A 22,444-nucleotide genomic window follows, 5' to 3' on the forward strand; every position below is an offset into this window, starting at 1 on the left:
CCAACTCCTTAGATCGGTACTCTCCTCCTCTTTCGCTGCTGAGTCTTTTAACCTGAAGTCTAAGCTGCTTCTCCACAGGAGTCCGAAACTTAATAAACTTGCTGAAGGCTTCATCTTTAGATTTTAGCAGGTAGACGTGGCAAAAGCGAGAATGATCATCAATGAAGGTGATGAAGTACTTCATGCCATCTCGAGTAATGAAGCTCTTAAAATCACAAGTATCTGAGTGAATCAGATCCAATAGGTTGGTGCTCCTTGTGACACTTAGAAATAGCTTTCTTGTCAACTTCGCTTGCGCATAGACTTCACACTTCTCAAGTTTGTTACCCTCACATTTCGAAAGTAATCCTAACTTCTCCATGCTAGATAGTTTTCTATAATTTATATGTCCTAGCTTATTGTGCCATAATACAGATGAGTAAGCAGAACATGATACTTCATTTATAACTGAGTTGGTTACAATAGTACTGATCTTATACGTGCTATCAGTATGATATGCATTGCCAAAATATATTTTCTTAAAAGATAACACAGTCTTTCCTCCTTGGAAATACAGCCTCATACCTACATCAAACAACATGCTTCTATAAACTAAGTTTTTGGTAATTGAGGGAATATGTTTCACATCTTTTAATGTGAGAGTCTTTCCTGAAGAGAGAGTCAGCACTACAGTCCCAGTTCTAAGAACAGGAACCATAGAATGATCAACCATTGATACATTCTCTTTAGCAGTAACATAAGAAGAGAACAAATTTCTGTTGGAGCAGACATGACATGTAGCACCTGTACCTAACTACCAACCAGAGACATTGTTGGGAGTTATCACTTGGAAGAGCATAGCCACACAATTGTCAACTTGATTAACATTGTGTGTTGTTCCATTCTTTGGTGCTTTGCAATCCTTGGCAAAATGTCTTTTCTTCCCACAGTTAAAGCATTTGCTGCTCTTCTTAAGATCTTTTTTTTTTGAACATTTAGATTCTTCGGGTGCTTCTTCTTTTTGTTAAATGACTTCTTCTTCTTCTTGAAAGAAGAACTAGTACCATTCTTAGAGTTAGCAGCAACAATGTTAGCAGACGCCTTCTGCTTAGCAAGGAGCTCATCCTTCATGCGAGTCCGAATCTCATCCTCGATTTGATTGAACCTCTTCAAATCAGACAGACTCACCTGTCTTTTCCATCTTAGAATGTCCGTGGAGAATAACATCCAAGATGGAGGAAGCTTGTTGATAATTGCACCAGAAATAAAGGTTTGACAAAGATTGATCTTTCCATCCTTCAGCTTCATAACAAGCTTTTCAAGCTCTTTGACTTGAGGCAAAACCTCAGTGTCATCTTCGAATTTGAAGTCCAAAAACTTGTCAATGAGGTGAGACTTGGACAGTTTCTCCTCATCCTTGTATTGGTCCTCCAGAGCATTCTAGATTTCCTTCGCAGAGGGCTTGTTGGTGTAAGCATTTTCCAGATGATCGGCCAGATAGTTAAGGAGATAACTCCTGTAAAAATAATCATCTTTAGCCCAAGAGGCTTCAGACTCAGAGTCTTCTTCAAAGTCGGGTTTCTCCTCAAAAACCACATAGTAGATCTTTAGGAGTTGCATCCCAAAGATTACTTTCCGACGCCATGCGTTAAAGTTGGATCCGTTAAAGTTCTCTAACTTAAGACAATCTACTCCAAGAGTCCTTGCAGGATCTATTAGTAGATCAGAAATATTGCATTAACATTATTAGAGATTATGGTTAAATCTAGAATGAAACAGTGAAAGTTGATGTGTTGTAATTTTAAACTTTTTAAGTTAACTGCTGTGCATTTGTGAAACGCTGTGCTTAAAGCAATATTTGGCCTACTCTGGTACAAGGATTCCAAGTCCAAATTGCTTCTAAGAATAGCAGTACAGTACTCTGGTATGCACCAACCCAGTACTGTCAATATCTCCTTGATCTATAAGACCTTTCGGTCAAGGCAAAGATCTCCTCGATCTCAGAATCTTTCGGTTCAAAACCTTTTGGTTTCAGGACAAGTTCCTTCGGGCATAGTTTTTGTAGCAGCAACACAACAACAGCAATAACGTTAAGATCTCCTCGATCCGACCTTTATTTTTCCAGTTCACACCAAGAGTTGCCCAAGGGGCGCTTTTATAGGCCTCTAAGGTCAGCTCAAGAGTCATCCTCAATTAATGTAGCTGTTACAAATCATAATGATAATAATGATTGTAACAACAATCCATTAAATTGATGTAAATGATGTCGTAAATATTGTATGTATTAACTCCTGAATACGAGGTAATCAATGGACGCGTTACTACGAAACGCGAGGGCCACATCTTAGCAAATCAGACGAACACCGTCTGTAGGACGAACCTCGTCGAACGGGCGAACCTCGTCAAATGGCCGAACCTCGTCGAATGGACGAACCTCATCGAACAGGTGAACCTCATTGAACGAGCGAACCTCGTCAAATGGGCGAACCTCATCGAACGAGCGAACCTCGTCAAACAGGAGAACCTCGTCAAATGAGCAAACCTAATCAAATAGGCGAACCCCGTTGAACGAGCGAACCTTATCAAACAGGAGAACCTCGTCGAATGAGCGAACCTTATCAAACAGGCGAACCTCATCGAACGAGCGAACCTTGTCAAATAGAGTAGCATCATCTGATCTCGAGAACGCTAGGGGCATACCCTCGTGTGAATGCGTAGCCCGTCCGCATGCTGCGAAGCAGCCTATGAGCCAACCTTCCTGGCAACCAATATGGCATCAACGTGGCGCCACCTGGCTCCGATGTCTCTATGTGAAGTGCAAAGTGTGCCTAACGAAGCGCCTAACAAAGCGCCTCAGCCTAATTAGCCTCGATTCCCAGTCCATTGGCCCACAGCCCACGGCCCTCGACCCACTAGAACCTATGAGGGATTAATTAAAATAAAAAACTTCTCAGCTTGTCATTGGCAAGCCTCAAATAGAGGACCTTTTGAAACATCAAAACTTTAACTTTCTACTAGGCGACTAAGCATTTATGAAAAATATTTGTAGTTAATATATATATAGTTTGAAAACTCATTTTGGAAAGCAGTTTTAATCAAAAAAATCCAACAGTGACTACCACTAATCTTGATAACTCAATTTTCATCTCAAAACCATAAGCTTTCTACGCCTGATCTTGAGGTTGTGAACATGTGGGGGCCCACCCACATGTTTGAACACGTTATTCGTAAACGCGGTTTCGTTGCGTGGGTCCACCTAGCCACGTGAACGAGTTGTTTCCTCGTTTTCGCGTGGACGAGTTCAGCGAGGTGGATGCGGCCTATGAACTGCAATATAAATACCTATGCTAGGGTATTTTTTGGGGTAGAGCAAGAACAGGGGTGGCGGAAAAGGTATTGATTCAAAGGCAGAGGGAAAAGCGACTGTAGCAAGGAGACACGTCTCCGACTTTGAGATTTTGTGTGCAGTTCTTTTGTGCTTTTGTTAGGGTTTTGTGCATCTCTTTTGAGAGAGTTTTTGTGTGAGGGATCTGAGAGTTTGTGTGAGGGTTTAGATTGAGTGATTGTAAACCCTAGTTGTATTCTCTCCCTCTAATAGTAGATCTCCCCCCTTCTTGCCCCGTGGACGTAGGCAATCTGCCGAACCACGTAAAATTGGTTGTCTCGCTATTTTTGTAATTTGTAATAGCTTTTAGGTTCTCTCGACAGGTTAGTCCTAGAACTGATGAGAGGAAGAGTTGATATCTTACTTGGTTGAGATATTTTGCTTAAGGTTCTTGTTTCATTTGTGAAGCAGGAATTCCTATTACGACCTGACTCTCTTGTTGTACTGTCGAAGTGCTGCCAAAATTTTCACTGCATGCAACAAGTGGTATCAGAGCCCATATTTCAGATCTAGGGTTTTGGAGTTTGATGGAGAAAGATTCTTGTGTGAAGCTTAGTTCTTAGAGTTCTAGGCTTCGGTGGAGATACCATGATACGGGTGTATCTTCTCTTCGGGAGCTTAGCGATCCTCATGGGAGCTTGAGGATAGATGATTCTCATGGTATCTTGAGAATAGAGTAGAGGAGTTGTGGACGAGGTCATTGGAGGCGACGAAGTCGAAGGATTTGTCAAAACTGCAGGAATTACAGTTGGACTCTGGTCGGTCGACCGGCTTGGTCACGGCGGTCAACCGCTTAGTGCACAGACCCAGACTATGTCTCGGGACTGAGAGCGGTCGACCGATGATGGCGCTGTGGTCGACCGGAAACACTGTAATTGATTTTTCTAGTTTTTGACGTTCTGACCGGTCGACCGCCTTAGGCACTACGGTCGACTGCGTAGCGGTTCCGGGCCTGGGTCTGTTTCCTACACCAGTTAGGATTTCTGTTTAGTATAAATAGAAACACGATTTTTCTAGGGTTCAGAACTCAGATTGTAATCAGAAAAGAGATCAGGGAGGCTGTTCTTTGATCTAGAGAGATTGTGAGAGATAGATTTTGTAAATCCAATTGATTCTCATAATCTAAAGAAGGTATTTTCCTTCGCCCTAATTATAGCTCTTGTGTTCTTCAGTCGTTTTCTTCTTTACCCACTCTTGATAATTCCACGATCAAGAGGGCTCGCACGGCGACTCGTATCAAGTTGGTATCAGAGCCCTAGATCCTGTGAAGGGGGGAACTGTGTATGGTCCTTACTCGCTCACAGTACAAGAAGCTTGGCGAGATCCTTAATTCCTCGGAGGGGGTCCAGAAATTAAGGAAGGAGAAGATGTCTGAAGCAGATAATTCAACAAGACTTGATGCCATGGAGAAGCAGATTGAGACGATCGGGACGACTCTTACCCAACTCGTGGGCCTCATCAACGGAGGAGACAAAAAGGAGGAATCTTCTTCGAAGGGTAAGAAGGGACTCTTCGAATCCGATGAGGAGAGCGAGAAAGCTGATTCAGAGGGGGAGACTGAGATTGTCAAGACTGCTGGACATCAAGGGGGTAAGAATCATTACCAGAATCTGAAGATTGACTTCAAGGTTGAGATTCCTGTTTATGATGGAAGTATCAATGTGGAGAAGCTTGATGATTGGATCGAACGTATGAAGATGTATTTCACTCTCTATGGATATTGTCCAAGGAGAAAATAGTGTTCGCGACATTGAAGCTTTCAGGACACGCGTTGACGTGGTGGAAATCCTATTGCAAACAGGAGAAGAAAGCGGCGTCGTGGAACAAGTTCAAGGAGATACTTTGAAAATAATTTTATCCAGTGGGGTTCCTTGAGGATCGTTAGTACAAGTGGTATGGCTTGCGCCAAAAATTTAATCAGACCGTCCAAGAGTACACGACGGAGTTCCAGCAATAGGCGATGGTCCTAAACATCGCAACGTCCGAGTACCCTATCTTCATGAAGTACATGGCGGGTCTGAATGATTATATCCGGAAGGAGATGAAGCTGTTTTAGTGGAGACAATCGCAGAGGCGAGCGTGAAGGCCATTGCCATTGAGGGCAGGCAGAAGAAGGGCAACGAGACAAAGGGGGATTCCAAACCATCGGGGAGCAAGACGGGTGGCTCTCAGTCTAAGGATGAGAAGAAGAAGGTTGACTCGGGGAAAGCAGAATTGACATGCAATCACTGCAAGCAGATAGGGCATGTGGCTGATCGTTGTTGGGATAAGTATCCTCATCTGAAGCCAAAAGGATTGAAGAAGAAGGAGGAGAAGAAGGCGTACGTGATAGCACAGGGTCCGAAGGAGGTTCCCGGGATGACCGAACCCAATAGCAGTCTCAACCTTATGGCGGGGAAGCAGGCCACCAAAGAAGATGACGACCCGAGGGAGCAGCTCTTTGTTCTGAAATTGCAGGTCAAGACCAGCTTAGTGGATGCTATTGTAGATCCAGGGAGTCAGAAAAATCTGATATCTGAGGCATTAGTACAGAAGCTGGGATTGAAGACGGTGAAGCATCCAAAGCCCTATCCATTAGGGTGGATTCAGAAGGAGGCGGGATTGAGTGTGGTGAACCAGTGTTCATTCAGATTTGCACTCCATGAGTCGTATATTGACGAGGTCACATGCGACGTGGTTCCGTTGGATGTTTGCCAAGTTATTTTGGGCAATCTTTATTTGTGGGATAGATACGCCGTATATGATCGGTGAGCCCAAAAGTACACGTTCAACAAGGATGGTGAGCAATTCATTTTTCGTTCAGCATCTCTTCCACAGGAGACGAGCTTGGTGATGGTGACTCAGGCTAAGAGGTTGGTGAATACGGGCAGGAAGTTCGTTTTATTGTTCATTCGGCCGTATGAAGAGCAGCTAAGTAGGATGTGCTTGTCCACCTTGAGCAAGCGCCAGGAGGGAGATCTTGACAGGTTGAAGGTCAAGTATACGGACTTGTTTTTGGAAATCACAGGACTACCACCACGTCGAGGTATAGAGCATGAGATTATGTTGACCGGGGAGAGTTCCTTACCTAACATAGGCCTATACCGCACATCAGTACAGGAGTCCGAGGAGATCAAGAAGCAGGTTCAGGACCTCTTGGAGATGGGAGTGATTGTGCCGAGTTGTTCGCCTTGCGGGTCACCAGTGTTGTTGGTGCCCAAAAAGGATGGAGGCTGGCGCATGTGCGTGGATTACCGGGCGCTCAACAAGATAACCATCAAGAATCGCTACCCATTACCGCGGATCGATGATCTTATGGACCAGTTGGAGGGAGCAAGGTTTTTCACGAAGCTGGATTTGAAGTCTGGTTACCATTAGGTGAAGATTCGGGAGGAAGACACTTGGAAGACTGCGTTCAAGACCAAACAAGGCCTGTTCGAGTGGTTGGTGATGCCGTTTGGATTGTGCAATGCTCCGGCTACCTTTATGAGGCATATGAATGATTTGTTGCGACCTTTTATAGAGGATTAATTTTGTGATAGTTTACCTTGATGATATCTTGGTGTACAGCAGGACTTGGGAGGAGCATCTCGTTCATGTTGAGAAGGTATTTGAAGTGTTGCAGGACGGACAGCTGAAGCTCAACGGGAAGAAGTGCGAGTTCGGGAAGGACGAGTTGGTGTATCTCGGTTTCATCGTAGGGAAGGGCCAGCGGAGGATAGATCCAGGCAAGGTGGAGGGGATCACAAAGTGGCCGACGCCGAAGACAGTGACTGAGGTGAGGAGCTTCATGGGGGCTTGCCAGTATTTGCGCAAGTTCATTCGACATTTTTCGGCTTATGCGGCACCGTTACATAGCCTCACAAAGGCTAAAGTTCAGTTTGAGTGGGGAAGGACGCATGAGGAGGCTTTTCAGTTGCTAAAAAGGAAGATCTCGGAGGCACCGGTGTTGGCGTTGCCGAATTTGCAGCGGACTTTCGAGGTAGAGACCGACGCGTCTAATTATGCGATGGGCGCGGTGTTGATTCAGGATGGGAAACTAGTGGAATACTACTCTGAGAAGTTTTCGGGTGCTATTGCGAACTACCCAACCTACGACAAGGAGTTCTATGCACTATATCAAGCAATTAAGCATTGGAGGGTGTACTTGTTAGGGAAGGAGGTGGTCGTGCATTCGGATCACAAGCCGTTGGAGTTCTTACATGCCCAAACAAAGCTACACCAGGCACGACACATGAAGTGGATGTCGTATTTGATGACTTTCAACATCATTATTAGGTACAAGAAGGGGGCGACGAACAAGTTGGACGATATGTTATCTCGTCCGCCGATAAGGTCTTTATTGGTGGCGACGCGTATTCAGCTCTTGGTTCTTTTGGAGTATGTACAGCTGTATGCATCCAGTGGGGACTTCGGTAGTGTGTTTGAGCAGGCGAAGGCTGGTCGAAAGGGGGAGTATGCACTTGGAGAAGACGGCTTGTTGTATCGTGGGACATCACTATGCATTCCGGAAGATGGTGATAGGTTGCAGTGGATTCGGGAAGCGCATACCTCGCGTGTGCAAGGGCATTTTGGCATTCAGAAAACGCTTCTCAATCTACGGCGACATGTGTTTTGGCCACGGATGCTTGATGATGTGACCAAGTATGTTGGAGGGTGTAAGTTATGCTGTATTTCGAAGCCTTATAACAGGAAGAGGGGATTGTACCTACCATTACCGGTTCCTTCTAGGCCGTGGGAGAGCATTTCTATGGATTTTCTAGGAGGGTTGCCGACTACGAAGCGCGGGCATGACTATTTGTACGTTGTGGTGGACCGGTTCAGTAAGATGGTGTTTTTGATTCCTTGTAAGAAGACCGTGACGGGAGCGGGTGCAGCACAATTGTTCTTTGAGCATGTGTGGAAGCACTTTGGGTTGCCGAGCTCGATTATTTCGGATCGGGATAGCCGTTTTCTCGGGCATTTTTAGGATTCTTTGTGGAGTTTGATGGACACTAAATTGAAGAAGAGCACGACCTTTCATCCACAAACAGACGGACAAACGGAGGTAGACAACCGGACTATGGTGCATATGTTGCGGGGGTATAATTCCAGGCATCCTAAGACTTGGGATGAGAGTTTACCATATTTGCAGTTTGCTTTTAATCGGGCAATTCATGGATCTTCCGGAAAGTCACCATTTGAGACTTGTTATGGATTTTTACCGCCGAGCCCGTTCGATCTTGTGTTTTCAAGTGAAGCCACAGTGGACGGCAAGGAGGGGAGTGAAAGACAACGTGCTCAGCGATTTCTCGAGAAGATTGCAAATATTCATGCCACGGTTGAAGCTCAATTGAAGAAATCGCAAGCTAAGTACAAGGCGAAGCATGATCAACATCGGGTTCCTTGTAACTTTGGTAAAGGCGATATGGTATGGCTAAAATTGAGTAAGGAGAGGCTTAAAGGAGAAGGGAAGAAGTTGAAGCCTATTCGTTATGGTCCATTTCGGATTATCGATCAGATTGGTGACAACGCTTTTCGTTTAGATTTGCCACCTTACTTAGGCATGTATTCAGTGATCAATGCTGAGTACTTGAAGTTGTTTGAGCCTCCATTATTGGATGATGAAGGTGATGCCAAGATGATCTTACCGCATGTTGAAGACTTGTGGTTTGATAGAGAGGAGCCACTGAAAGAAGATTGCATTTTGGAACGGAAGACGACCAAGACGAGGCGGGGGACGAAGGAGTCGTTTCTCATCGGGCGTCAATGTCAGGTTCCTAGCAAGGCCAAGTGGTTCAACAGAGAAGAAGGGGCTCACGAGTTCCCTTAGCTGAAGTTCTAACTTGAATGGGACTTCAAGTTCCTAAAGGGGGGACCCATGATACAGGTGTATCTTCTCTTCGGGAGCTTAGCGATCCTCATGGGAGCTTGAGGATGGATGATTCTCATGGTATCTTGAGAATAGAGTAGAGGAGTCGTGGACGAGGTCATTGGAGGCGACGAAGTCGAAGGATTTGTCAAAACTGTAGGAATTACAGTTGGACTCTGGCCGGTCGACCGGCTTGGTCACGGCGGTCGACCGCTTAGTGCACAGGCCCAGACTATGTCTCGGGACTGAGAGCGGTCGACCGATGATAGCGTTGCGGTCGACCGGAAACACTGTAATCGATTTTCTAGTTTTTCGTCGTTCTGACCGGTCGACCGCCTTGGGCACTGCGGTCGACCGCGTAGCGGTTCCGGGCCTGGGTTTGTTTCCTGCTCCAGTTGGGATTTCTGTTTAGTATAAATAGAAACACGACTTTTCTAGGGGAGAACTCAGATTGTAATCAGAAAAGAGATCAGGGAGGTTGTTCTTTGATCTAGAGAGATTGTGAGAGATAGATTTTGTAAATCCAATTGATTCTCATAATCTAGAGAAGATATTTTTCTTCACCCTAATTATAGCTCTTGTGTTCTTCAGTCGTTTTCTTCTTTACCCACTCTTGATAATTCCGCGATCAAGAGTGCTTGCACGGCGACTCGTATCATACCATTAGGAGTTGTCGTTAGAGATTTTGCTTTCCTCGTGTGGATAGAAGATCTATTTGGAATCCGATCTAGGGTTTAGTTGGGTGGTTCCTAATTTCTATCAAATTTATTCTTTCTCTATAATTTGGAGTTAGTTCGCAATGGGAGAAGAAGGTGAAAGCAGCAAGTCAATGACGAGTATAATACAAGTTGGTTTTCAGAACACTAAGATTAGTGTGGTGAAGTATGATGGTAACATTAACTTTGGTTTGTGGATGAGCGACGTACATGATGCGCTCAATACTTAGAATTTGGAAGAGACCATCATGGTCCACGAGAGGCCACCTAAATATGATGAGACAATATGGGAGAAGATGAATAGAAAAGCGTGTGGGGTGATCAGGTCCTGTTTGGAATAGGAACTAAAATATGATATGATTGTGGTAACGTCTGCAATGAAGATGTGGAAAATTCTCAACAACAAGTATCTCACGAAGAGTGTTGAGAATATGTTGCACTTTCTGCGAAGACTCTTCAGATTTCAGATGTCCAGAGGCACATCACTAGCGACGCATGTGAACAACTATACTAAGTTGTTGTCGGACTTGGCAAATATTGATGAGAAAATTTCGGATGAGTACAAGGCTATTATCTTATTGGGCTCCTTACCGGATGAGGAGTATGATACCTTTGTGCTCACTTGGTTGAATGAGAGATCTTCTATCAACTATAGTGAAGTAACTAACGCTTTGACGAACTATGACTTGCGGAGGAAGGACAATGAGACTTCCCGCGCTAGTACTTCAGGATAGGCCTTGTCAACGAGAGGTAGAAGCCCATATCCGAAAGATGATAATAGAGAAACGTCAAAGTCTAGAGGTCATCACCAGTTAGTAAAGAACCAATGTGCATTCTGTAATGAGCAGGGACATTGGAAGAGAGACTGTCCGAAGCTCAAGGAGAAGAAGAATGGCAAGAAAAAGGGCCCGAAGGCCAATGAGGTAAATATTGCAAAAGGCAATGATTCTGATGATTCGAGCTTTTCTCTACTGATTACTCCAGAAGTGAACCACTTGGATGCATCAGATTGGATGCTTGATTCCGATGCTATCTTGTAGGCTATCTAAAAATTACTACAGATAGCTTATCCCCATCAAACACCGATGATGAAGGTTACAATCTGATGACTTTCAGAAGGTTACAATTTGAATACTTTCACGTAGATCGATGAAGGTTACAATCTGACGACCTTCATAATAACTGATGAAAGCTCTAATCAACAACATTCATAATCAACATCGGGAGTTACAATCTGACGACTCTCACATATTAAAGAGTTAAAGCAAAGATTACAAAACGACGATATTTACAATGCTCTGACAGAAAGAGACTACAAATCGACGGTCTCTTCAAACCAAGACGTGAAAGTCCTCCTCGTGTACCATCATCAAGACGTAACACCAATTCGACCGCGGACGTAGGTCAAACCTGGCTGTAAACGCAGCTCACATTCAGCTCCAGATGCTGCAAACGCAGCTCAGATCTAGCTGCCAACGCAGCTCATGTTCGACCGTAAATGCAGCCTCCGAAAGCTGCCAAAGCAGCTTTCATCCGCTGCCAAACACAACTTCCAACAAACAGCCAAATAGCCTCCGAAAGCTGCCAAAGCAGCTTTCATCCGCTGCCAAACACAACTTCCAACAAACAGCCAAATGAGCTTCCAGTCGCTACATCCGAGCTTTCAGACACTGCGTTCAACCTTCCAGACACCGTGTTTGAACGCAGAATTCACACCAGAATGCAGATTTTGCATTTTACTCATTCAAACACGAGCTGAACGGGTTTCCCATGATCTGAGGGGATCACAACTCCACTCAGGAGTGATTTAAGGGGCAGTTACATCCCATTAGCCCCACTTAGGAGCGAATTAAGGGGGGGCGGTTACACCCCTTAATCCCTTATAAATAACTAAGAAATCAGCTTAGTTCGGATTCTGGAGCTGGAGCCTTCTCTTTGGCAGCAAATGTCACAACCCTAATTTCCGAACCTCAAAGGAATATTAGATCCGGACTAAACCTGTGAAAAGTCCTCCAAAATATACATTCATTAAAAGAGCACTAAAACAAATCTCTTCATTGAACTAAAACCAACAATAAAAATTCTCTTTAATCCCAAAAGTCAAACTAAGCTAATTAACTTGATAAAAATAAATATTCCTCAACTCCAAATAAATCTCAACCTAAAGAAAGAATCTCATTATTACAAACTCTCAATTCATCAACTAAACATTAAAGACTTTATTTAACCTTCGCCTAGAAGACAATAACAATCTCGAATTATTCTTTGCTTTGTTCTAAGAATTTGGCAAATCCTCAATTCCACCTAATCCCGAATCTCTGAAAAGAATGAAAACAACAATGAGTTCACAACTTAATAAGTGGATAAATTCATACATTATACACTGGTTTTGCAAAACTAAAAATAAATTGACTTGATAAACAAAATACTAAAATAGTAAAAATTATAATGCAACATTTCAAAATATATACATGCAATGGAAATAAGCAGGCCACGTCTCAATGCGGTCAACACTTTGATACTCCGGTTGACTTGGCAAACCCCACTATTATAAAGCCCGTGGTAGGGACGATGAGACCCAAACTTGGGCTCTTAGCGCTAAAATAGAAACCTCATAGACGCACATTGAGCCCTGTGTTAATAACTTGCTTATATCTGACATATACCGGTATATTGACCTGAGATGCATACGCCTTAAGAAAATTAAACAAAGTTTGCATAGCTAAATACATTATATAAAAATGCCAAAGGCTAACCGATAGTGAAATAAATCAATCACATATGCATCTCAATCTACTACAATATGAAAATCATAAAAATTGATAAAGAAAATAAGCATAGGCTTATACTAAATAATCACATGCATTTATGCAATCAACAATTAGTATGCGAGCAACCATATAGAAGGGTATAATCCATCAGAACAAACTTACATATAGTCAATATAATTTTATATGAAAAATACGCAGCGAATAATGTACAAATTCACCACTTACCTCAAGTCCGAAAATAATCCAACTACCCCTCACAACACCTCCTCGGAGTCACTTGGAACCCCTATAGAATACATATAAATATGTATCAATACTATTGTAAAGCCTCAGCTCAAACAACTGTTATAAAATGTTGAATAACTGATTCAAAATTTGTTATTAGGTTGTTATTTTGTTAGTGGAGTTGTTGCTAATTAGTTTAGATTTTTATGGGATTAAGTTGTTTTGTAAGACTATATAAAGGTACTTTTAGTTGATGAATAATATAGCAAAAAAATAATATAGAAAAATATTATCTCCTCTCTAATTTCCAACATGGTATCAGAGCCTTATTTCTCGGATGCGCAGATTTTATGAAGGAGCAAGATCAGAAGATGAGGCTTCGTGGCCTCGACGCCCAGAAATCCAACATCGCCGCTGGCGTCGCCGAATCTCGTATCCTACGCACTCCGCTTGGCCCTAAGGACATGGACAAGATGAAGCAGAGCCCTGCCGGCGACCTCATCATCACAAACGATGGGGCAACATTCTTGGAACACATGCACGTGGACAATCAGATTGCAAAGGTGATGGTGGCTAATCATCCAGATGCAGGAGGTAGCGATTACTTAGCTTCGAAGATTAACGAAGACAAGGACATTATGCTTGGAAAGACCAAAGGCGGAGGCTCTGCCTTCTAACTCATTGTTATGTATCATTGCTTAAATTTTGGAGAATCATGGTGAGATGTGCACCATGGAGAGATTGGACAAATATTTGTGGAGAGATGTGCTCCTTTAAGAGAATGTTGGTGATTATGTGCATCAACAAGATTGAGATGAGAAGTGCATCACAAAGTGGAGAGAAGTGCTCTATGAAGATTCAAGAGGAATGACAAGAAATTTTGAATCAAGGGGGAATGTTGAATAACTGATTCAAAATTTGTTATTAGGTTGTTATTTTGTTAGTGGAGTTGTTGCTAATTAGTTTAGATTTTTATGGGATTAAGTTGTTTTGTAAGACTATATAAAGGTACTTTTAGTTGATGAATAATATAGAAAAATATTATCTCCTCTCTAATTTCCAACATAAAATAATCAAAAGGCCTACTAACTAATAGCGCGCCATATATTCAGTCACACACCCATACTACAGTCAAATAAATATGCACCCATAAACATATTCTATCAATATTCTAATATAACTAGGGTCATGAATAGCCAACAATCAATTAACTATGTATAACATTAAACAAAGGGAAATAGCAACAAGTGATCTCTTTGTCTGCCATGGCCAAGAGCTCAATAAAAGAGCAACAACTAATTTTGTTGTCTGCCATGGCCAGAATTAAACAACAATGTCAACATCACCTAGAATAGGATCTAAATAACCAAAAATAAGATGTGTGCATAGCCTTCATCTACAACAAATAATATTTTACAACAATATTAGAAGCAATACCTATTTCTTGTGTAGAGTTGATCAAATCACCACGTCCTCCCTCTCAACTCAAACTGATTTTTTATTTTGTTGTGCGGCGGGACAAGGACCAGAGTAGAGAAAAAGGACGACGGGGATACAATGAAGGAATTAGGGTAGGGTTTCTAGGTATTTATAAAGGTTCTTTTTGCTAATAAAACCCTCTAATAAAAATTTATATTAAAACCCGTACACTTTTTTCTTATATATATCTATCTAAGGAAAACTTAGAATTATTACATACTACCCCTCTTAATAGAAGTTTTGTCCTCAAAACATGGACATACCTGAGTCTTCAAATAAATTAGGATATTTTTCCTTCATCTCATCTTCATGCTCCCAGGTAGCTTCCTCAGCTGAATGATTTTTCCATAACACCTTCACTAGCTTAACAATTCTTGATCTCAAAGCTCAGCTGAATGATTTTTCCATAACACCTTCACTAGCTTAACAATTCTTGATCTCAAAGCTTGCTCCTTCTGGTCCAAAATTCTAACTGGATACTCTGAATATGTCAAATCTTCCCTGATCCCAAGGGCTCATAATTCAATACATGACTCGGATCAAGTACAAACTTCCTCAGCATTGATACACAGAAAACATTATGAATTTTAGCCAACTCTGGGGGCAATGTAATTTTGTATGCTACAGCTCCAACTCTCTCCAAAATCTCAAAAGGTCCAATATATCTCGGATTCAACTTGCCCTTTCTTCCAAATCTCATCACTCCCTTAGTAGGTGATACTCTAAGGAAAATATGATCGCCAACTTCAAACTCTAACTTTCTTCTTCTATTATCGGCATAACTCTTCTGCCTGCTTTGAGCTATACGAAGCCTCTCACGTATCTGCTGAATCTTCTCAGTAGTAATCTGTACTATCTCAGGACCAAGTAGCATTCTTTCTCCTACCTGATCCCAACAAATAGGTGATCTACATCTCCTACCATACAGTGCTTCATAAGGGGACATATCAATACTAGAGTGATAGCTATTGTTATATGCAAACTCCACCAAAGGCAAATGTTTTTCCCAGCTACCCTTCAAATCCAAAACACAAGCACGAAGCATATCCTCCAATGTCTGTATAGTCCTCTCTGATTGCCCGTCCGTCTGCGGATGATAAGATGTGCTAAAACCCAATTGTGTTCCCAGAGCATTATTCAGACCTTGCCAGAATCTAGAACGAAATCTCGAATCTCTATCTGATATAATAATCACTGGTATCCCATGCAATCTCACAATCTCCTTAACATATAATTCAGCAAGCTTCTCAAGAGAATGAGTAATTTTACAAGGCAAGAAATGAGCCGATTTAGTAAGTCGATCAACAATCACCCATATAGTGTCATTACCACTCTGACTCCTAGGAAAACCAGTCACAAAATCCATTGTTACCTCCTCCCACTTCCACACAGGAATTGGGAGAGGCTGAAGTAGTCCGTCAGGCTTCTGATGTTCAATCTTGACTTGTTGGCACACCAAGCACCTAGACACAAATTCTGCAATATCTCGCTTCATGTCATTCCACCAAAATGTTTCTCACAAATCTCTATACATCTTCGTTGATCCAGGATGAATTGTATATGCTGAACAGTGCGCCTCCTCTAGGACTTCTTTCTTCAACTCCGGATTATTAGGTACACATAAACGGTTTTTAAATCTCAAAACTCCATCATGAACTACAAAATCATGTTGAAGTCCCTGTTCCACATCTGCTTTAATTTTTACAAGAACTGGATCATCACTTTGTGCAGCCACAAGCCTGACAATCAAAGCAGGCTGAATTTTAAGATGAGCAAATATCACTCTAGATCCTCAAAGTCGAATATCAATATCAAGTCTCCTCAAGTCCTCCAACATATGCTTCTGATTTGTGATCAAAGCAACCACACTAGCATTGGACTTCCTACTCAAAGCATCAGCTACCACATTTTCCTTACCGGGATGATAATGAATATTAAGATCATAATCCTTCATTAACTCCAACCATTGCCTTTGTTTCATATTTAACTCCTTAAGTGTGAAAATGTATTTAAGGCTCTTATGATCTGTGTAGATGTCACAAGTCTCCCCGTACAAATAGTGCCGCCAAATCTTCAATGCAAAGATAACAGCACCTAACTCCATATCATGTGTTGGGTAGTTCTTTTCATAAGGTTTAAGTTGTCTGGAGGCATATGCTACTACTTTCCCATTCTGCATAAGAACACAACCGAGGCCAATATGAGAAGCATCACTGTATATCACAAATCCACCTGATCCAGAAGGAATCGTGAGTATAGGTGCAGACACTAATCGATCCTTTAACTCCTGGTAGCTTTGCTCACACTTCTCTGTCCACTGAAACTTGACCCCTTTCTGAGTCAATCGAGTCAAAGGTGCTACAATGCGAGAAAATCCCTCGATAAACCTTCTATAGTAACCAGCCAATCCCAGAAAGCTTCGTATCTCGGTCACGGTGCTAGGTCTCTTCCAATCAACAATTGCTTCTATCTTTGAAGGATCCACTGACACCCCTTCTTTAGAAATAACATGCCCCAAGAATGAGACACTCTCCAACCAGAATTCACACTTTTTCAATTTTGCATACAATTTATGCTCCAAAAGTAATTGCAAAATAGTTCTTAAGTGTTCTTCGTGTTCCTCCCGGCTTCTCGAGTAGATCAAAATATCATCAATAAAAACAACTACAAACTGGTCGAGATAAGACCTAAATACCCTATTCATCAAGTCCATAAAAGCAGTTGGAGCATTTGTCAATCCAAATGGCATCACAAAGAATTCATAGTGTCCATATCTTGTTCTAAATGCAGTCTTCGAAACATCTTCAGACTTAATCTTGAGCTGGTGATAACCAGACCGAAGGTCAATCTTTGAGAACACCTAGGCTCCCTTCAACTGATCAAATAAATCATTAATCCGAGGCAAAGGATATTTATTCTTCACAGTCACCCTGTTCAATTCTCGGTAATCTATACAAAGTCTCATGCTCCCATCTTTCTTCTTCACAAAAAGTACTGGAGCACCCCAAGGAGATACACTCGGCCTGATGAAGCCCTCTAACAACTCCTGCAATTGAGTCTTCAACTCCCTCATCTCTACTGGTGCCATGCGATAAGGTGCTTTTAAGATTGGCCCTGTTCCTGGAATTAAATCAATAGCGAACTCAATCTCCCTATCAGGTGGTAGCCCTGGCAAGTCTTCAGGAAAAAACTCAGGGTATTCTCGAACAATTGGAATTTCATCCAAAATGACTTCCTTCTTCTCAGTACAAACCACACTAGCAAGATAACCCTGACAACCTTTTCTTAGTAGTCTACAGGCTCGCATAGCTGAAATAATATATGGAGGTACATTAACACTCGATCCCTCGAAACAAAACTCGGACTCCCCAGGAATTCTGAATGAAACTCGCTTCTGAAAACAATCTAGAGATGCATGATAAGTAGAAAGCCAATCCATTCCAAGAATAACATAAAAGTCATGAATATCAAGTAACACAAGATTCGCAAGCAAAGTTCGATCTCCTACTATGACCTCACATCCCTTAAAGATGTGATTAGTGATCATACAATCACCGGATGGGGTAGAAACTGATAGCTCGGATTCTAAGAATTCTGGAGTCCTATCCAACTTACAAGTAAAGCTATGAGATATAAATGAATGAGAAGAACCAGAATAAAACAACACATGTGCGAGCTGAGAGGAAATAACGAGTGCACCTGCAACAACAGAGTTAGATGCGAGAGCATCCTGCTTCGTCAAAGCAAATACTCTCCCTTGTGCCTTAGATTTCTGACCATCACCAGGTGTAGGCTTAACTTTATGATCATCAGTCTCCAAGCGTCAGAGAAATCGCTAACGAGTTTGAAGGAATCTACCAACGCACTCGTACGCGAACATGAGCCATTCTCCCTATCAACTATCGGAGGTTAGTTAGAAGAACCAATTTCGATGATGAACATTCAGGCATTATGGAGTCCCAATCATCTAGCTCTTTCATAGAATATGAGAGCTCCGCCTATATGACGGGAAACTATGAAGATCTCTCAAAGAGGGTGGATGAGCAGGAGGCCATGCTCAAATCACAGCAGGAGACCCTCAATGAACTTCGGATCCTGATGACTCAATATGTCGCAGACAGGGTTAAATCTCAGAAGACAAATTCGTCGCTAAGGCAGGAATCTTCCCAAAGAGGAAGAACGTCTTCATCCTGACCTTACACAAGCAAAGGGAAGGGGAAAATGGTTGATGGAGCGGCTTCTGACCAAGAAGCCCATAACCTGGAATCTTCCTCTGATGGAGGAAGAGAGACTGAGAACGAGCAGAATCTTCAGTCTACCAAAATGAAAGAATTGGAAGCTCGCCTCAACGCCATTGCTAACAGAAGCGAGCTCCAAGACGAGGGAATTGCCAGGACCTATCCTGCCGAATGGGATGCATCCCCTTATCCTCCAAAATTTTAAGTTCCGATGCTACAAACTTTTGATGGCACGGGATCACCGAACCAACATATTTATCATTTCAAGTCACAGACTGGGAATGTGATATCAAACGACGCCATACTGGCTCGATTGTTTATTGGCACCCTTAATGGAGTTGCCTTTGAATGGTTCAGGTAACTACCTGCGGGCTGTATCCAAAAGTGGGCGGATCTAAAGAGACTCTTCCTATCAAGATTCTTTGAAGATGATACAGAAGTCTTCATCCATACCCTTCTCGCCACTAAGCAGAAGAAGAGTGAGTCCGTTAAAGCCTTCGTCAAAAGGTTTCGAAACATGGCTCTGCGATGTCCGACAGGTATGACACAGTCTACCTTAGTAGAGACCTGTCGACACAACTTGCAGACCGACCTTCTAGCACAAATGAGGGTTGTAGAATGCCGTTCCTAGAGACAACTAATTTCTCAAGGCGAACAGGCTCAAAAGATTATTGCCAGGATTAAAGCTGAAGAACAAAGTAAGCAGGATCAACCAGAGCAATCAGACCAAGCCCAATCTTCTCAGTCAGAAGAGGAAGATACTACGGCCACTGAAGCCAATCCTCTTTAGTAGGATGTTAGGTCTAACAACTATCACGTTAACAGTTACCTCTGATAGTCTAACTCGTTAGATGGTGGCCTACTAGGCAATGTGCCATGTCTACTCCTTTCCCCCCCTGCACTTGTTCAAGACTGGGGGTTGGTTTATTTGTAGTTCATTGGATTATGAATAATAAATTTTCTGAGTTATCACGTTCAATAAAATACCTCTGTCAACCATGAAATTCGTCAAAACTATCATGTTAACAGTTACCTCTAATAGTCTATCAATTTGCTAATCCTCTTCAATAGGATGGTAGGTCCACCAAAACTATCACGTTAACAGTTACCTCTGATAGTCCATCAATTTGCTAATCCTCTTCAATAGGATGGTAGGTCCACCAAAACTATCATGCTAACAGTTACCTCTGATAGTCCATCAATTTGCTAATCCTCTTCAATAGGATGGCTGGTCTACCAAAACTATCACGTTAATAGTTACCTCTGATAGTCTATCAACTTACCAATTTTCTTCAATAGGATGGCATGTCCACAAAACTATCACGATAACAGTTACCTCTGATAGTCAAACTCATCAGGTAATGGCCTACCAGGTGATGTGCCTCTATTCCGACTTCATGGATAGTGCCACACTGGGTGATGTGCCTTGTCTACCTCTTTTTATTTCCCTGCTAAGTCTTAATCAAAACTGGGGGTTGGTTACTTAGAATCCACTCGATTAAGAGTATTGAATCTTTCACATCATCGAGTTAACATTACACTTTTGACGATCGTCACCACCACAGAGTATGAATGCAGCTTGCATCACTCCTAATTCGTCACATTAACAATACACCTCTGATAACAATCAACTTATCAATCCTTATCAATAGGATGATAAGTCCTCAAAATTGCTCAAATCGTAATCTTCCCTAACAAGACACTAAGTCTTCAAAATCTTATTCAAATCACAAGTATCATAATTCATCGTTCCTGATGATAAACTCACATAGCAAGTTTCCCCAGCGAGACGTTAATTCCCAAAATCTTGTGCAATCCTCTTATCATGTTAACACCATATCTCTAACAATCCACTTATCAATCCTCTTTAATAGGATGACAAGTCCACAAATTTGCCCCGATCACAATATTTTCTTGTCATGTTAACATCAAACCTCCGACAATTAACTTATCGTCTCTCTTCAATGGAACGATAGGTCCACAAAAATCATGTCACGTTAATATCACACCTCTGACAGAATCCACTTATCAATCCTCGTCAATAGGATGATAAGTCCACAAAGTTGCTCCCATTGCAACATAAATTCCTGTCATGTTAATATCACACCTCTGACAATCTACTTATCAATCCTCTTCAATAGGATGATAAGTTCACAAATTTGCCATGATCGCAATATTTTCTTGTCATGTTAACACCAAATCTTCGACAATTAACTTTTCGTCTCTCTTCAATGGAATGATAGGTCCACAAAAATCCTGTCACGTTAATATCACACCACTGACAGAATGCACTTATCAATCATCGTCAATAGGATGATAAGTTCACAAAGTTGCTCCCATTGTAACATAAATTCCTATCATGTTAATATCATACCTCTAACAATCAACTTATCAATCATCTTCAATAGGATGGTAAGTCCACAAAGTTGCTCCGATCACAACACAAATTCCTGTCATGTTAATATCACACCTCTGATAATCAACTTATCAATCCTCGTCAATAGGATGATAAGTCCACAAAGTTTCTCCGATTGTAACATTCTCTTGTCACGTTAACATCATACCTCTGACACCTCACTTATCAATCCTCTTTACTAGGATGATAAGTCCACAAAGTTGCTCCGATCGTAACATTCTCTTGTCACGTTAACATCATACCTCTGACTGCTCCGATCGTAACATTCTCTTGTCACGTTAACATCATACCTCTGACAACCCACTTATCAATCCTCTTCAATAGGATGATATAACATCATACCTCTGACAACCCACTTATCAATCCTCTTCAATAGGATGATAAGTCCATAAAGTTGCTCTGATCGTAACAAATTCTTGTCACGTTAATCCCACACCTCTAACAAAATCCACTTATTGACTCTCTTCAATAGAGCGATAGGTCCACAAAGTTGTTCCGATCGTAACAAATTCCCGTCAAGTTAACATCACACCTCTAATGACCAAATCAACTTATCAACTCTCTTCATTAGAGCTATAGGTCCATAAAATACTATTAGGCTAACATCACACCTCTAACAGTCAAACCCCCTAATGAACTTGTTAATCCTTTTTCAATAAGAATAGCAAGTTGTCATTATAAAATCTCCAGCGGATTAAATATTTTCTGTAATTATCCTAGTGATAATAAAGAAAATTTCTGAATTTTACTCTAAGTGAAAATTCATGCCAAGTTAATATTACACATCTGGTGCTTCCAACTATCTTTTAGTGTTTCAAGTAACACAGGAAGAAATAACGACAAAGTCTACGTATTCAACATCGTAGCACCAAAATCCATGCCTTTTATGTATGGGGGACTTTATCTCGATCCCTAATTAGAGATAAGTCTGCATCTAACACATGCTGTCGGGTAGCCTATTCCCGTAATAATGGCAAAGCCTAAGCATTCAATATCGTAGCAGGTCATTTTTAATAACGCCAAAATCCATGCCTTACACGCATGGGGGATTTTATCTCGATCCCTAATTAGAGATAAGTCTACGCCTAACACGTGTTGTCGGTTAGTCTTTTGTCGTAAAAAGAACATCAAAATCCATGCCTCATATGCATGAGGGACTTTATCTCGATCCCTAATTAGAGATAACCCTACACCTAACACGCGTTGCTGGTTAGTCTTTTCCCGTGAAAGTGACAAAGTCTATATATTCAAAATCATAGCATCAAGTCTAAGAGGGTTCATTCTCTTAGCACAACGTTACATGTGAAATGGATTCAAATAATTCACATACTAGCCCGATTCAAACGGTAGTCGATAAAGGCTTATCAAATCCATTGATGGCTGAGGGTTTGCCAAAAATCCTATG

At 41.8% G+C, this 22,444-nt stretch overlaps 1 protein-coding gene and 1 long non-coding RNA gene across 2 annotated transcripts; one reads left to right on the top strand and one right to left on the bottom strand.

The window, feature by feature from the left end:
- Positions 11,916–14,442, bottom strand: LOC109832391. The gene is made up of 3 exons (XR_002244747.1): positions 14,344–14,442; positions 12,907–12,967; positions 11,916–12,228 (listed from the first exon to the last, which is right to left on the bottom strand). It is a non-coding gene; the product is annotated as an uncharacterized LOC109832391 (long non-coding RNA).
- LOC109832390 (T-complex protein 1 subunit epsilon-like) lies at positions 13,204–13,891 on the top strand. The gene has a single exon (XM_020399770.1). It carries the CDS (start codon positions 13,257–13,259, stop codon positions 13,581–13,583), a length of 327 nt encoding a protein of 108 aa, XP_020255359.1. The 5' UTR covers positions 13,204–13,256; the 3' UTR covers positions 13,584–13,891.

The sequence above is a fragment of the Asparagus officinalis genome, chromosome 3 (assembly GCF_001876935.1).
Source record: "Asparagus officinalis chromosome 3, Aspof.V1, whole genome shotgun sequence".
Taxonomy (NCBI): Eukaryota; Viridiplantae; Streptophyta; class Magnoliopsida; order Asparagales; family Asparagaceae; genus Asparagus; species Asparagus officinalis.

Coding starts and splice junctions, on each gene's coding strand:
- LOC109832390 (XM_020399770.1), top strand. CDS start 13,257: ATGAAGGAGCAAGATCAGAAGATGAGGCTTCGTGGCCTCGACGCCCAG.